The sequence below is a fragment of the Equus quagga genome, chromosome 5, assembly GCF_021613505.1.
Source record: "Equus quagga isolate Etosha38 chromosome 5, UCLA_HA_Equagga_1.0, whole genome shotgun sequence".
Classification (NCBI taxonomy): Eukaryota; Metazoa; Chordata; class Mammalia; order Perissodactyla; family Equidae; genus Equus; species Equus quagga.
In genome coordinates, this window is record NC_060271.1 from 79,522,891 (window position 1) to 79,540,258 (window position 17,368).

General features: G+C 50.8%; 1 protein-coding gene across 21 annotated transcripts in view; it reads right to left on the reverse strand.

The window, feature by feature from the left end:
- The window catches only part of DYSF (dysferlin), a 209,954-nt gene that overhangs the window by 149,355 nt on the left and 43,231 nt on the right, over positions 1-17,368 (reverse strand). For 11 of the 21 annotated variants that reach the window (XM_046661641.1, XM_046661636.1, XM_046661637.1 and 8 more), the window contains exons 5-12: positions 8,740-8,854; positions 7,352-7,444; positions 6,788-6,999; positions 4,987-5,115; positions 4,486-4,548; positions 3,726-3,776; positions 1,842-1,872; positions 1,111-1,226 (exon numbers count right to left, since the gene is read on the reverse strand). In XM_046661641.1, coding sequence (XP_046517597.1) covers positions 1,111-1,226; positions 1,842-1,872; positions 3,726-3,776; positions 4,486-4,548; positions 4,987-5,115; positions 6,788-6,999; positions 7,352-7,444; positions 8,740-8,854 — 810 coding nt within the window. The remainder of the gene's footprint in view (positions 1-1,110; positions 1,227-1,841; positions 1,873-3,725; positions 3,777-4,485; positions 4,549-4,986; positions 5,116-6,787; positions 7,000-7,351; positions 7,445-8,739; positions 8,855-17,368) is intronic. The other 10 variants (XM_046661644.1, XM_046661642.1, XM_046661643.1 and 7 more) reach the window with 2 other exon arrangements.

A 17,368-nucleotide genomic window follows, 5' to 3' on the forward strand; every position in this document is an offset into this window, starting at 1 on the left:
CCATCCATGTGCTTCTCACTGCTGTCATCCCCCAAGTCAAGGACAGGTGCTCATCTTGCCTTGATGACCTCAGTACCTGCCTCGTCATTTGCCTAATTGATCTCCAATTCTTCCATAAGATAATCACCATCCATGTGGACAAGTCAATCACCAACACAGCTCCTTGTCCTCCACCAACAGCGCCTTGATCTCCCCTCCCCTACAGCCGCTAGAGGCATGGCCATATCGCAAACCTCCAGCCACTCCGAACCAATCCTCTAGCAGAACCTTGACTACTGAAACCCTTCTCTGAAGACAACTTCCAACCTATCGCTCTCCTCCAACCACCTCCCCACCACATGCAGTGAGGCACACAACACAGAGCCTGGCACACAGCAAGCACTCAATACACACGTGTTCCCCAGCCCTTCCCTACACTGTGTCTCCCCCATCAGCTCTAGGACCAGCACCGGGAGCCATGCCCAGATGCCCTGGCTACATCAGTCCCGGGCTCCAGCACCCCTGTCTTGCCCACACCTGACACCTCCGCCATCAACCTACCTCTCTTCTGCTTCTAGGCCACTGAGAACTATGAGGCCGTACCGCAAAGTCTCCAACCCAGAGGGGGTGCTCTTGTGCCTGCTCAGAAATCCTTCTATTTATATCTAATTAACCCCTCAGTCCTCTCCCACAACAACTATTCCAAACCTTTCTTCCTCTCCCCAAACAGACAAAGATGCTGGTCCCTCCCCAGTCTAAACAACCTTTCTCATTCTTAGCACCTCCAGCTTATAACTTTACTCACTGACCTATAAAGATAAAAATGAAATATTCTTAGGTGATAAAATTCAGGCTACAATACAGTGTAGAGAGAGAGACCTCATTTTTGCAAAAAAGAAAAATACACATATATATCCTTCTGGGAGGAAATGCAAGAAGACAATAACAGCTCTCTACAAGTGGTAGAATTATGAGTGATTCACTTTTTCATTTATGCTTTTCCATATGTCCCTCATTTCTCGTAAGTATCAGGTTTTCCTTTAAGTCAGAAAAACTAAAGTTGCTTTATTTGTTTGAGGCCTCCACTGCCAGGTGGAGGTGCTGTGAGGAGGATCCAGGGAAATGACTCACTGGAGCTTCGTCTCCAGGCCCCAGCACACAAAGGCTTGCTTTCAGGTAGCCTTTGGGCCCAGCAGAGAAATCGTCAGGGTCCGAGAGCAGCAGCCACTTCCTGAGATAGGCGTGTCCTAAGAGAGACAGTCTCCACTGATGATGGCAGGATTGGAAGGACCCAAGTGTGCACTCACATTCAGGAACCTAGGGGGGACTACATTTGGGTGAGATGAAGGACCCCTCCACTGGGACACAATGGCAGGACTCAAATTCTAGGATCAAAAGGTACTTTGAATGTTCATGAGGGTCAGAGTCTGAAATGTTAACAGACACCCCTATACAAGGCTGCAAAGCCAATGCCAAGGTCATTTTCCTCCTTCTCAGGAAGTGACCAAACCAGAGCAGAAACCAGCCTGTGGAGAAATCCTGGACTTGTCATCTAGATGACCCACCCCTATCTGAGGTGACCCCAGTTTCCAGCAACCCTTGCTTGGGAGCTTCTAGACTTAGCATCAGTTGGGCCAATTGAGACTCAGTTGAGGGACTGATCTTCTTAAGGACGTGTTTTACCCGGAAGATGAAAGCCTGCCTTCTCTTCATTCCCGCAGCTCTCCCCTCCAAGACCAAACTCCACATCTAAAATCTAAAACCCCCAAGGAGGAAGGGTGAGTGTCCCAAATGGGTGTCCCCAAGCAGCCTCCAGAACCAAAGTGCAAAGATATGGCCAAGGTGATGAGAATATGACTCACGGGGCTCTCTGTAGATGGTACCCACATCCATCTGAAATCAGACAGAAGAAACGCACATCAAACTCTTGCCCCCAGCGTTAAAGTACAGTGCATCATACCATCCCATTAAAAACGAGGTTTTGAAGAACATTTGGAGACATGTGGAAACGTTCATCATTTGATATAACATGGGAAGAAAGCAGAGTGCATTTTGGTTGCAGTATGGTGAAGCATATCCATGCACAGAAAAGAAAGAGCAAAGTAAATACAACAATGGGTAAGTGCGCTATCTCTGGGTGGTAGATTTGGGTGGTTTTGATTTTATTTTTATTCTTTCTTGTATCTTATAATTTTCTATAAGCAATCATAGATTCATGGTATATTGACCGTGGTGGAGGCTGTGCATTATGTGAGGGCAGAGGGTACCTGGGAACTCTGTACTTTCCATTCAATTTTGTTATGAACCTAATACTGCTCTAAAAACCTTTTTTTAATCATGGATTACTTTTACTATTAGAAAAAATGAAAATAATTTTTTTATCTTAACCTTTGGGTTCTCAGAACAAAAATGTGTTTCAAAGATTAGAGACTCAAAACACAAGACCCCATTTGTCACAAAACAACTCGGGATCAAACCCATTCCCAGGAATCAGATTTAAAACTGCTTCTCCAGGAAAATAGACTTAGTTTTCTGACTTGTGACTACTTCCCAGAGAAGAGGGCCATATTTTATTTGGCTAGCAGGAGGATGTTCAAATAAGTCTGTCGCCTTTCTTCCCATGTGATAAATGCCTGAAGATTTGAAAATGAGGAAATCAATAAGAATGACAGCAAAACACCACTCGTGAAGGTCTCCATTGCTCGCTCCCTTCGCTTGATGTGATCTGTTCCAGCCTTCCCACGAGCTGAGTCACAGTCAGCTCTCGGTTCTCGTCAGCGCGCTGTTCACGTCTGCACTGTCGGGGACAAATGAGGGAGGCAGGCTCCCCCTCTCCACTGCCCCCCACCCTGATCCCCTGGACTCCACATCTGGACCCACTCCCAACCCAGAGAGAGGGTGAGCTCAGGCACAGAGGGCTGGTGTCACGCTGGCCCGAGATGGTCAGATCAGGAGGATGGCAGCCTAAACTCAACTCCCATGCCATCTTCCCAGATGTCAGGACAAACACGGATTAAAAATAAGACGCCGAATCCCCCCTGTTGGAAATAAGGGAAGAGACTTCCCTCCCCTCTCTTTTCGTCAGAACATTTACCACGCCAAACTTGTCAATGTAAATACTTTCTCTGCCTCTTTGAGCGGATCTGTTTAGAAACTAAACAAGCTTTTTGTGAGCTCTCTGACCCTGTGTCTCTCTCAAGGCTCTCCCAGTCTCTGTGGGAAGGGAGGAGCTAACTTTGCTCCAAGTTGTAAAACTACGTCCCATCATAAAAATGCAAGCTTGTTTTCTGTTTTTTTCCCCTGGAGAAAGTCAGTTAACTAACACAGATGGTCACCCCAATTGCCAGGTCAAGTTAGGATGAACTTGTGACCCAGGGTGCTGTCCAGTCCTCTTACTTGAGGACTCGTCATTGTTTATCTGGAGAACGCGTTTGGAATGGGTTGTATCTGCCTGGCTACATAGAAAGATTTCTTTCTGTCTTTACAACCTCTTTGTGGAGTGCCTGTGATGTGCACCACAGTCTGGTTTAACGCCTCTCCAATAAGAAAAGTGTTTTCTTTCTCTACTACCCTTGTGAAGAGGATTTCTGGGCTGAGAGAAAATTTTGGTTTTCTTTTTTTTCTTTTCATTCTATTTCCCCTACACAGACCAAGATAGACAGGACCCCTGGAGCACATTATCCACGGAGCCTCCACTCACGTGGATAAGGGAGAACTGACTGCTGTCAAAGAGAATAACTAATTACCCGGAACTCCCCGATGAGGGCATCTGTCCGGAGCGAACAGGAGTCTACCACCTGGAGGGAAAGACAAAGCAAAACTCTCAATGACAAGGAAATGTTGCCCCAGACAGGGCCCAACCCAACAGCTCTTCCCACCCAAATAATAAAGCCCACGCGTAGCTAGCACTTGCTCTAGTCCAGAGATTATCTGGAGCGATGTTAACCCTCACAGGGACGCCTTGAGTAGAGCCTATTCTGATCCCCACTCTAGAGATGAAGAAACAGAGGCTCAGAGAGATTACAGGACCTGCACAGACTCACACAGCCCCTACATGGCACAGGCAGGACTAGAATCCAGACAGTTTGGCTCCAAAGCCCACGCTTTTCACCAAACTATACTGCCTTTCAGAGGGAAGAAAAAGAAAGAGCTGAGGCTCAGAGAGAGGCAATCTTGGCCAGAAGCAGGCAAGTGGACAAAGAAAAAAAGAGGAAAATCAAAGTGTCCCCTGCAGGAATGATGTCAGGACCTGGCCTGAGGCACCTGGGGGTGCTGAGCAGCGGGGGGGTCTCCCCACTGGGCTGCTGCCTCATCTGAGCTGCTGAAGGCACTTCTGTGACCAGCAGAGCTTAGCAGCGAGCTCCCCACATCACCCAGGCCCCGGGCCCTAAGCTTCTCCTATACACTCTCACACTCACACCCCTACATGCATATACACACACATGCACACTGAATGCATGTGTGTACACACGGCCCACAGAGCATGCCTTGATCCCTGAGACGTACTGTGATAAAGACGGCCTCGTCAAACAGCTCCGAGGGAGAGTCAAACACGTTGAAGAAGAGAGTCTGTTGGTTCAGGGCAAAAGGAAGATAAACGAGAGCCTGTTGACCCCCAGGCTGGGAAGAGGGTCGGCCACACCCACAGCCTTCAGGTCTGGTCCACACGGAAAGTGCGGAGTGAGCCCTGCCCGGCCCTGAGCTCTGAGGATTCGACAAGTTCTGGGGTGTTCCACCCCTGACCTCTCAGAGGTTGTCATCTCCAGGACAGCGCGGGTGGCTGGCCCCACAGGAAGACAGGGATGTGGAGCACTAGGAGCCCGGGACAGGAATAAGAACTAGAACCCTCTCTCCACTTCCTCAGATAACGTACTCAGGACCTGGCACACCTCTCAAACCAAAGTTAGCGCCATGAACAAAAACTGAAAGAATTGCCAGGTATCTGCCGTGTGCTCCCAATCTGGAAGGCCCACCAAGCTACCAGCCCTAAAACGCGGTGTCTCCCACCTCGTTGAAGAGCGGGCTGTTTCCCCTGTGGATCCGAGTCCGTTTGGTCTGCCTGGCCACGGTGACCTTGACCACAGGCTTGATGTTCACCCCTGGCAGCTGGCGCCCCTCGATCACCTGGACCCTGATCTGAAAGCCAGGAAGGGGCATGAGCAGGAGGAAGGGGAAAACAGTCAGGCACCCACCTCCCCCAACCCCGCCACAAAGAAAGCCAGAAATCTCGGGGACCACCCTCCCTGCTGGCTTCTTGGGAAGGAAATTAAAAAAGAATTAGGAGGAGCATTGTAAGAACAGTCATATTTTCCCATCAAGGTACCTTGCAGCTGTAAAATCCCACAGTTCTGCAAAAGAGCTGCCAGGCTGCCCCAAATAAGCCACCAGTGTTAAATCCCAGAGCTGGGCCAAGGATGCAGCCCGGTTCACTTCATGCAGCCGTTGGCACAATCCCCACCTCGGACCCTGGATGCTGACGTTTTGAAGTGGCTCGAACATTCTTTACTAACAATTCCCTCAGAGGTCAAACTTACGTGGCGACATGACCCCACTTTATCCTTTATAAGATGTAAGGATTTCTCACATTCTGAGAAATAAATTAAGACTTTTCTCCATTGAACTTTAAGTAAATGAAGTTTCGTAAATATCTGTGCTTCTTAAATGTAGGCAAAATATTTTTAAAAAGATAAAATTTAAAAATATTAAAACAAGTTTCATGGAAAAAAGATATTTACTGGTTCTAATTTCTAATCAACAGTTATTTCTTTATGGATTAACTCTTTTTAAAAAACAGCATACTAAAATAGAAGAATGTTATTTTGTTAATAACAATAGGAAGGTGGGTAAGTGATTTTTATTCTCTTCATTGTGCTGTATTTTCCAAGTTTTCTACAATAAATATATATTAATTTTCTAAGGAGGAAAAAGGCAATAAAAACATGCCTTGGGAATAATAATAATAACAATAAATTAGAATTTTGTCTTTCGGGTAAACATAGTGGTTATAGCTGACACTTTTCCTTAAATTATCATGATTTAGAACTGAAATATATTTTTACAATTTGTTACACTTAATAAATAAAGATTTGAGTTTTCTGTTTTGAACTTTGAAAGTAGTTCTGAAGAGTTAAAGACCGCCTAATGCAACTACATCAAAATGGAAAATTCTGCACAAAAGAAAAAGAACAAACAAAGGACCAAAATCAACAGGCAAATGGGATGGATTTTGGGATAAAAACATGTCAAAGGGTTAATATTGATAGTTTTATTCTGTGAAGAGCTTGAAAAAATTCAAATTCCACATGACTGAGAAAAATCCATAGCTATAAGTAGGGGAATGGAGAGAGGGAGAAAGACAGCTAGACAGGGCTTCTTAGATCTGGGGATCCTGTTCAAACACTCATTCCAATTCAGCAGGTCTGGGGTAGGCCCAAGATCCTGCATTTCTAACAAGCTTCCAGATGATGCTCACGCAGGTGGTCCAAGGACCACACTTTGAATAGCAAGGAGCCAGCTGGCTAGACCAACTCTGGATAGGAAAACAGATGACACAGGTAAAGATATGCTGGATCTCTGCAGTGACTTCTTTTTTCTTTTTAAGAGCAAAACCCTGGGCTGGGAAGAGGCTTGTTCTGAGGCCCTAATACATGAACTCCCCAGTTAGCATCTGCCCAGTGCCCACGGAAAGCAGGCTCCCACCAAGGAGAGCCCTTAGGATCTTCCATGAGGCTGGAGAGACAGGCAGGCACCGGCCCTCGAGGCTGCTGATGGCTAAAGGAGGGACTGTGGTCAGGAGTCGGTGCATCACCTGGAAGTCCTGTGGTTTATCCGAAAGCAGCTTTCTGGGCGCAGGCGTGCTTCTCTTCCTTTTCCCCCCAGGATGGTAGGGGGGAGGATGGGAAGGTGGCTTCTTCGGGGTGGTGGGAGCCCCGGGTCCTGGGGCTCCGTTCTGATCCAAGAATGGCTCTGCCTCATCTCCCGTGAGCCCCTGGTCCTCGGTGTCCTCCTCTCCTCCTGTATCTGGGAGGAGAGGGTGCTAATGAGGGCTGGATCCCTCTGGCCCTGCCCTTGAGACCCCACCCAGCCGACGGAGGATCCAGAGACCCACCACCCATCTCCCCTACCCCTCCCCTTTCCCACCGGTGAGCCAGGATGGATGAGGGAGAAAGGAAAGAAGTTTCCAACAGCTGAAATTTGAGGGCGGTCAGTCCAGTTAGTCCAGAGGAAGGAAAGAGAATGGCCCTAGCCCTCCCCACCACGCCCTGCAGGACGAGCCCTTCTGGCCACCTCGTCCCCCTCTCATGAGCTGACGATGGTGGCAAGTGAGCTGGTTACGAGTGGTAGGATCGGGACAGCCTGGCCCGTGTCTCACCCGTGGGGGCCTGCCACTTCTTTCCAGAGTATCTCGTGTCCACGGTGCTGTCACTGAGCAGGGACCAAGTCTCGGCCCGGCTCTGTCCCCCACCTGGCACGTGGCGGAGCACAGCCCCAGGAGGGGAGGAGGGAGCGGGGTGAGGAAGCCTGCCTAGGGCACCCCCAGCCCAACCCTGCTCTCCCCCGGCCCCAGCCTGGCACAAAGCTCAGAAACAGTTGCCACGTCTATTGGTGACTGTCCCTCTGCACCACCTTCCAGGCAGGACTGGGAACTGGTCACCTCTAGGAGCCTTCTCTCTGTGGCCCAAATCTAACTGTCAAATCTACCCCAAAAGTGGTCCCAGAACATTCGGGGCCCTCCACACCCTCTGTCATCAGGAGCACCCCATCTGGCCCCCGTCAACCTACACCCCAGTCCAGAGCGATCTCCCCACCTCCAAGCTCAGACGGTGCCAAGCTCCGCATGCTGGGCCCTGCTTACCTCCCTCACTAAGAGCCCCACGCAGGGCCGGGCTCCAGGGCAGGCCTAGGGCACCCGAGACCGGGGTTGCTGGGTTTAACGCTGTGTTGGTCTCTAGCTCCCTTCACCATGAGAGAAACTCTAGAATCTTTCCCCTGGGCAAGTCCTCATCTGGCCCATCTGCATAGCTTCCTGCCCACCCCAGCAGGCTGGACCCCACAGAGGCCTCGCCAGCTTCCACGCCCAGGCCCCCCACTGCCAAGCCGGCCACCCTGAGCTGGGTCCTTGCTTGACAAGGCCAGCAGAGGTGAGTGAAGAGAGCTGAGGAAACTTTGGGACTTGCTAATTCAGTCTGCTCATTTCACAAATGAGAAACTGTATGCCCAGAGAGAGAGAGTAGCTGGCCCAAAGGCACACAGCTACTTGGTGTCAAAGGCAAGACTGGAACGCATGTCCTCTGACTTCAACCCAGGGCTCTTTCAAGGAAAACCCAGCTCATTTGTCACATGCCATCACCGAAGGCCTGCTGGGTGCCAGGGCAGGGAAGCATTCAGCTCTGGGGAGTGGGTGGAGCCCCAAGTATCACATAGGCCAGACCCTATCCTAGCACAGGCATGCTCCCTACAGCTGTCCCCCATCTGGAGCTGCACAGTGTGGGGCCCGAGCCGGGGCACAGCCCCTCCCCTGGACAGCTGGGCGGGGAGGGCACCCTCACAGGAATCCCAGCGGCACCCAGGGGAGCATGCCCTCCGCCCCTTCTTTCTATAAGGCAGAGGTCAGCTCTCAACACTCCCCACCCAGCCACCCATGTCCTCCCTTCTGAGGCCTGCATAGCCCCCAGCCTGGGAAAGGCACCCCAACCCCAGGCTCGGGCACCACGGCTGGGCTTCTTCCTCCATCCCTGCCGGGGCAAGGGAGCTCCTCACCAGCCAGCATATCCACATCGGGCAGAGTCGGGGAGGGTTCCAGCGGCACAGAGGGTGGGAACAGGGGCACAGCTCCAGGGAGCGGCGTGTAGGACACCTGCAGGACCAGCGAGGCCTGGAAGAGGTGGGAGGGAGAGCGCAGCAGGTCAGCACATTGGCCTGGGGCCACCGCCCTCCAGCATCCCTCCTGTTCCTTTTATGCCTCCACCGAGGAAGATGGCTCTGACAGGGGTCAGGTTTGCAGGAAACTGTGGCAAAGCCACCCCAGGGGCCCATCAGCATAGTCAGGTGGTTAAGAGTGCAGAATCTGGAGTCAAGTTCTACCACTCAGAAGCTGTGCAACCTTGGGCAAGATCTGTAACCTCTCTGTGCCTCAGTTTCCTCATCTGTAAAACAGGAGCAGTAATAGCAATAGCACCTTCTTCATAGGGTCAAATGAGGATAAAATTAGTTGATAGAGCACACAGTAAGCTTCTATAAATGAATCAGCCATTGAAGCTCTCCTGCAGGATTTTTCAACCCTCAGCCTAGACCCGCCTTCAGGAAAAAGCCTCCTTGGCCACTCTGCTCAGCCAAGGGCCTTCCCCTGTTTCTCCACAGACAGCTCAGCCTCCCTCTGCTCGGGCCCCAGCTAGCACTGAGAGGGTCTCAGGGTACCACTCGCCTTTCTGACCCTCTGACCTCCCAGAAGGACCCCATCTCCCATCTCACCCCACCTGTTCCAGCTTTGACCAGCCGAGAGTGACTGGTCACACCATCCACGTGGACAGGGTAAGGCTGCCTTGTGCTCCCAGCCCTCCTGACCCCCCAGGAGTCCTGTACTGTTCAAAGGGGCCCCTGCGCCCGAAGAAAAGGTCCAGCCTCACAGCAACTAGGCGCGTGGGGCCCCGGTCCAGGGTTCCCCAGTACCACAGGTCCAGCATGCCTCCTGGGGTAGGCTTTTTATCAATCAAAGTAATAAATGCTTTATTTAAGAATGTTTGGGGACCGGCCCGGTGGTGCAGCGGTTAAGTTCGCACGCTCCACTTCGGCAGCCGAGGGTTTGCCGGTTTGGATCCTGGGTGCGAACATGGCACCGCTTGGCAAGCTGTGCTGTGGCAAGCGTCCCACATAGAAAGTAGAGGAAGATGAGCACTGATGTTAGCTCAGGGCCAGTCTTCCTCAGCAAAAAAGAGGAGGATTGGCAGCATACGTTAGCTCAGGGCTAATCTTCATCAAAAAAAAAATAAAAAGAATGTTTGGAAAGTATAAAAACTTTAAAGACAGGCCAGCCCAGTGGCATAGTGGTTAAGTTCGTGCACTCCACTTCAGCAGCTGGGGGTTTGCGGGTTCAGATCCTGGGCACAGACATACACACGCTCATCAAGCCACGCTGTGGCTGTGTCCCACATACAAAATAGAGGAAGACTGGCACAGATGTTAGCTGAGGGCAAATCTTCCTCATAAAAAAAAAAAGGAAAACAAATTGCCATAATTCCACCACTATTCACATTTTGGTATAATTCTCTCCAATCTTTTTAAAGGAATAGTGTACTGCTCTGCTGTATATAAATGCTCTTCTTTTACTTAATGTCAGACAATAAGCATCTCCCCAGGTTTTGATGAACCCATTATAAACATAATTGTTAATGATGCATATCATCCTCTGAGCAGCTCGGCATAATTCACTAGACATATATATACCTCCACTGAGACATACTGGGAATGTCCAGAGACTCCTGGAGTGAATCTTGGTCCTGAGACAGAAGGGGCTGAAGGACATAAGTGTATCCAGATCTGGGCTTGAACCTCGCGCACTGGGGCCTGGGCAAGGGCAGCCAGGCTAAGGGAAGGGAGGGCGCGGTGAAGGTGGGGCTCAGAAGCTGAGGAAGGAGGCCCCAGGCAGCTACGCATCATCGCAGAGACCAGGCAGGAAGCAGACGAGGCAATGAGACCCTCCGAGTCCCGGATCCGAGGCTTTGCCCTGACAGCTACGCAAGGTCCTGAGCTACCACCAGGTGTCGCCACTTGAGCAGCCCGCGCGGCCCGCACGCTGCGCTCCTGCAACCCCAAGAACGGAGAACAGCCTCCGGGCCGATGCCCAGACCCGCCCACAGCCACGCCCACCTCCGGAGACACCGGTTCAGCTCTGCGGAGGGCCTGGGCATCTTCCCTCCACTCCATCCAAAGGCAATTTGGGCTCTTTGGAGCAATAACTGATTCCAGGTTTAGGCCAGAGAAAGTAGAAGACGACCCTGGAATATCTTTTTATGCCAGAAAACAAGGAACTACTCAAAGAAGGACAGAGACATGTCAAAAGGACAGAGAAGGCTGCTTTCGTGGGCTCCCACCGGCAAAATCTGGGACAATTTAAACAAGAAAATAAATAATGATAGTAACAGATTAAACCATTGAATAAAGTAGGAATACATGAATCCACATGGAAATAAAGAAACAGGACAGGAAGACGCTTTTCCTTGCAGTGGAACGCCAGCTGACTGATGCAGAAAAAAATAATTGATTTAGGATATCACCATTTAACAACCATCAAAGCAATGATTAACCCAGCCAAGAAGCAGCAATGGTGTTAAAACTGCTGAGTAAAAGTTGGGTGAGGAACAGGGCATTTACAGAGTCACAAAGTACCTTCCCACACAATTCTTACTTATTAGAAAGGGGACCGGATTTGTGATGAACGGAGAAACCCACCAAATGCTAAATTAACCAAAGGATCAAGGCTAACAGCACAGTAAGGAAACAAATCAGAACCACGCACCCTAGGTTACGATGAGGGCAGCACAGCATCGCTGTGTTCTATTCCCACAGGTGCACAGCTTAAGTCTAATCACCAGGAAACATCAGGCAAACCCAAACTGGGGGACACTCTGCAAAACAACCGGCCTGTATTCCCAAAAGTGTCAAGGTCGCAAGGTTATAGAAGTCAAAGAAAGACTGAGAGGAATTCTCCCAAAGGCAAGGAGACAAAGAGACAAAACAACTAAAACAACACATGATCCTTAATGCTGTAATGGACACTGTTGAAAAAATGTATGAAACTTGAATGGGGGTCTGTGGATCATATGGTTGTGCTGGATCAACGTTAATTTCCTCATTTTTAAGATTGTGTTGTTATGTAGGAGAAAGTCCTTAAGCAGAGGAAAGACGCTAAATTCAGTGATGGGCCAAGAGGTTGGCAATTAAGTCTCAAATGGTTTAGGACAAAATATTCTTTATAGTGTTCTTGCACCTTTTCGCTGAATCTTAAATTATTTTGAAATAAAAGTTAAAAACGTCTGAGAACTCTGCTTCTGCTGTAACCACAGGAATCTCACTCAGCAGAGACAAACAAAGGCCCCCACCGACTCGTGCTGATTCCCACCCTCCAGGAGTAAAGCGAGATCGGGACCAGCCGTAGAGTTTGCAGGCCCAGGGCAAAATGAAAATATGGGCCCCTTGTTAAAAGTTTATTAAGAATTTCAAGATGGCAACAGCAGAGAATGAAACCAAGCACAGCCCTGGCTGCCCATGAGGCTGGCCCTGTGTGGGATGCATCTGAAAGATGGGAGTGGGGGCCCACCTGACACATCTGGCCTGCCCCATTCATGCATTAATTCGCTTATTCATCCCCTCCACAAATATGTATCGAGTACCTGCAAGGGGCCAAGCACTCAAGATACTGGGATATTTCCATAAATAAAGCAAAAGTTCCTGGCCCCAAGGAGCCGACATCTTGGCAGAGGAGACAGACAATACATAATCAACAAAATAAATACATAAATTATACAGTATGTCAGAAAGAAAAGAAAAACTAAACCAGGGAAAATGGGATCAGGGGAGCAGGGTGGGTGCAGATTGCAGTGTTAGATCAGGTGGTCTGAGTGGACCTCAGTGAGGAGAGAGTTGAGCAAAAATCTGAAAGGGGCACAGTTTGGCTGCCCTTCAGCCCCAAGTTCTTCTAACACTCAGTGACTGAGGTCTTCTGACCCTGAGTTCAGATCCCCTTGAAGAACACCTCTTCCTATTTCTCAGGGCTCGCCCTGCCTAGCCATCCCCTCCACACCACCTGGGGGCTTCTGGCACACCATCTCTGTGCTCTGTGCAGAGGTGGGGCCACAAGAGTATAACTGGCCCATGTCATGGCCTGGGTGCCAGCACCTGAGCATGAGGGCTCAGGAGCAGCCCTCTGGGAGAAGCAAGAAGGAGCAGCAGCCACAGAATCCCAAGACCACCAAGGCAGCCCTCCCTGGGGTTTCCTGAGCATCAGGTACCTCCACCCTTAGGGCAGCACACCAAGCTCCAGAAGAATTGGCAACAAGCTGGTGGCTCCAGGTGCTTCAACAGACATCCAGCACTGAGCCAGCTCCATCTTTTACATGCCCATCAAAGACCCAAGGAACATTCCAGGCAGCTCAGAGGACCTAGAACCCAGGATCTAGAACAGATCTGGCCACCAGGGGGCAGTCTCCAAGGTCCACTGCTTCAAGCCCAGGGGTGGTTAATACTGGAGACCCCTAGCTCTACTGGGGATCTAAAGGAAAGGGGGCATGTCTGTGGGCCCCACTCAGGGTCAGGCCCTCCTGCCCTCACCGTGACCTCATGGCCTGTCCCCTTCTCCAGACATAACCAGAGCTGAGAGTTTCTTCCTGTGGGATGGATGCAAGCTCCATGCTCTCCCAGACCACATGACTTTGGCCTGCAGCCCTCAGGAGGGCCCTCTTTAAGACCGTCCACATCACGATACCCACATGACAGCCCCATTCCTCAGGTCCCCAGCACCAGCACCAGCATGAAGACATCCTATCACAAGACCATTATCAATCAGTCAGTGTCCACCAGAACACACTGCCCTGGAGCAGGTAACCTCAGTCACCCAGGTCTGCTATCTTGAGGTCACTGTCAGCAATATCACAGAATTCTGGCAGGTCCGATCTGGTCCCCAGCCTAGGGCCCAGGAAACCAAAGGCAAAGATAGGGGGCAACCTTATCAGATCCTCCTACAGGTTATATGGCCAGGCCCCGGGGACCTTCACCCACCCCACCACGCTCAGCTGCATTGCTTGCTGCCTACTTCCTGGGCCACAGCTTTCTAACGCTGAGCTTAGCAGGAGCAAACCCTAGACCATCCCACTGGCACCTGCCCTGACACACACTTCACATTGTTGTTTGCGCTGCCAGTCGATTCCAACCCCTAGCAGCCCTGTGTACAGCAGAGCAGAACCCTGCCCAGCCTTTTTGCACCATCCTCTCACCTCCTGATGCTGTATCAGACAATGTTCCACTGCTGTTCATAAGAGTTCTCAGGGCAAATTTTTTCGCAAGTGGGTGGCCAGGTCCTTCTTCCTTGTCTGTTTTAGTCCAGAAGCTCCACTGAAACCTGTCCACCATGGCTGACCCTGCTGGTATTTGAAATACCAGTGGCACAGCTTTCATTATCACAGCAACAGGCAGCCACCACAGTATGACGACCAGATGGGTGGTGTGGTTCCCTGACCCGGAAATGAACCTAGGGCCCCAAGGGTGAGAGCACCCAATCTTAACCACTAGACCACCAGGGCTGGCTACACACTTCATGGGTGGACAGGAAAGTCCTGTAGGTGCCTGGGTCTTAATATTTACCTTCCCCTCAGACAATGCCCAGCAGCTGGCAGAGGGTGAGACGTGGTCCTGAGCTGAGGTCCGGGGGCTGGCGGCATTTTCAAACCGCTAGAGGAAAACTCCAGGGTTCACCGGAGCTCTGTGTCTGCCCACCTCCAGTCCCTGCTCCCAACACTCAGTGCCCTGCTGGTCCACACCCCTGGGTGTCATGTGTTCCTGTCACCCAGCCAGTTTCTCTTTCTGAGCTGACTCTGGCTTTTAAGGCTGAGGCAATTCCGACACAGTTTTCCTGGTGTATCCGTCCCCTCATTAGCAAGCCGCTCTCAAAATACTTTTGCGGGTATGTTACTTCTTTCCTCCATGTGTTGCTTTTCTCCTCCAGGACAGGGGTCAGGGTTTCCCCTTCAGTTAGAAGCTGTCTGAGGATAGATCTGGCGTCTTCTCAGGGCACACGGCCGTATCAGAAGGGACTCGGGCAAGAATACTGAGGGACAGGCAAGTGGAGTCCAGGCACAGCCCAGCCTGCAGCAGGGCCTCCCTCGTGGCCTCTCCCGGCCCCTCCTCGTCCCCTCTGTCCTTCCAGGGCTTTCTAAGGATCCCACAGGCCCTGTCTGCGCTCCCGTCACTCCATCAGCAGGTTCCTTTGCCCTCTGAGGCAATCTGAGCCACAACCAATCGGGGACACCTGGCATGCTCTGCCCACTGGGCCCAACCCAGAAATCGGCCTCAGTGAACAGCCAGTGATAATGCTTGGCTTCTGATGGGGCTCTCTGTCCCTTCTGAGCACATCCCCCGTTCTCTGTGCCTCCCACTGCAGTGCAACCGGCCCAGGTCCCACGGGGGAAGCCCCAGCTCAGAGGGTCTTGGGACCTCCCTTGGGCTGCACTGTACCTTAGTGCTACCACAGAGACCAGAAGATGCTCCCAGACTGCCCTCCCCACACACACGGGCCAGAACTGCTCCTAGCCAGCAGAGGGGAGGCCCCATGGACATTGTGATTTCTAAGAAATATATATTTGGTCATTCAGATGACTAAAATATATTTCTCGTGTAATATTTGGTCTTCATTCACAGTTCCTGGCTTAGAGCTCCCAAAACCCTTGGAATTTCCTAAGTGCTGAGAGTGACAAAGGTTTCTCATATTATGTTAATGAGGTGACTTTTGGACCCACCTAAGGAGGGGGGCTGGTTGCCAGGAGAACCAGCTGTGTGATGGGAGGGTTGGAACTTCTGTCCCACCCCCAACCTCCTGGGAGGGGAGAGGGGCTGGAGGTTGAATCAATCACCAATGGCCAATGATCTAATCAATCATGCCTATGCAATGAAACCTCTGTAAAAAAAAAGGACAGTTCTGGCGGCTTCTGGGTTGGTGAACACACAGAGACTAGGGGAGAGTAGAGCACTCAGAGGGCACGGAAGCTGTGTGCCCCTTCCCCATACTTTGCCCTGTGTATCTTTTCCCTCTGGCTGTTCCTGAGTTAGATCTTTTTAAGATAAACCAATAATCTAGTAAGTAAAATGTTTGCCTGAGTTCTGTGAGCTGCTCTAGCAAATTAATCGAACCTGAGGAAGAGGTCCTGGGAACCTCTGACTTATAGCCAGTCGGCCAGAAGCACAGGTAACAGCCTGGGCTTTCGACTAGTGTCTGGGGACGGGGAGGTCTTATAGGACTGAACCCTTAACCTATGGAATCTGATGCTTTCTCCAAGTAGATAGTCAGAATTGAGTTGAATTGTAGGCCACCCGGCTGGTGTCCAGAGCACTGTTTGTTGGTGTAGGGAAGACTAAACATACACACACACTTTGGAATTGGGTCCAGGAACCTAACATACCCCACCTCTCCCAGCTGGTGCTCAGCCCCAGGCTAAACCAAGCAGGGCCCAGCCCTCCTCTCCCATCCACCACCTTCTGGCCCTCACACCCCCTTCTTGGAGGCATGGTTGGTGAAGGCTTGGCAAGCTCCGCAGACAGCCAGGGGTACCAACCTGGGGAAGAGAAGGCAGCAGATTCCCAGCTGGTGAGCAGGAAGTGCAGCCAGAGAGTGGGAACAGAGAGAGAGGAGGAGAGACGAGGCATAGGAGATGGTCACCTGCCTGGCTCAGCCCCAGGGACAAGGACCAGGTGTCTCAGGGGCTGGATGGGCCTCTGAACTTGGAGGGGAGCAAGCGCAGGAGAACTTGCAGGAAACAGCAGCGTCATGGATGCATATAGGGCTGTAGCGGAGAGATGTTTGAGCAGCTTGGCCAGGAAGCTAGAAACTGGTTGGAAGCACTGGGGCCCAATATACAGCAAAGGAGGTAGCCCATCCCTGAGATGCGATGGAGACACAGCGAGCAGATCCTCTAACTCAATTGTCACCAACTAGTTACTTGGAGGAACTCAAGGGTGGGTTTGGATATTTTAACTGTTTTTCCAAATTGTTCTTTTTCCTGTTGTCATGTTAATGAGATGCAGTCACCAACCATCCTGAACCAGACCAAGCTTCACCACAAGAACTACGCGTTTGACCTTTGCCTTATTTTTAATGCTAAGATCTCTCCAGGAGGAGCTTGGGCCTTATTGCCATGACCTGCAGTGTATGTGGAAGCATGTTCTCCAGCTGAGCCTGTGCAAGCGAATAACCCACCTCTCCTTTTTGAATATTCATTCCCCATCCGAAATAAATGTCCCTGCTTCTCCTTGTTCGGGAATTCCATGACTTTGGAAATGATTCCTCATGGTCTCCTATTTGCTGCAAATATACTTTACTTTGTGTGACAACTACTTCTGCTGGAGAGTCTGATTTAACTCACCAAGAGGGAACCCACTCGGGTTTCCATAACAGTTCCAGAAGTCCTTGGAGTCCTTTCTCACTATAGGGAGCATTAGGGGACTGGAGAGTTCAAAGGGAGGACAAGAGGGGATTCAGGAGGTGATGGAGACAGGCTGGGTGAATACTGCACTGAACCAGAATGTTCTACCAGTGAGCACTGTCTGAGAAAGGAGCAGACTTTCCTGGCAAGTGGCATCTCTCCATCAATGAAGCATCTCAGCCATCACTGGCCTAAGACGCATC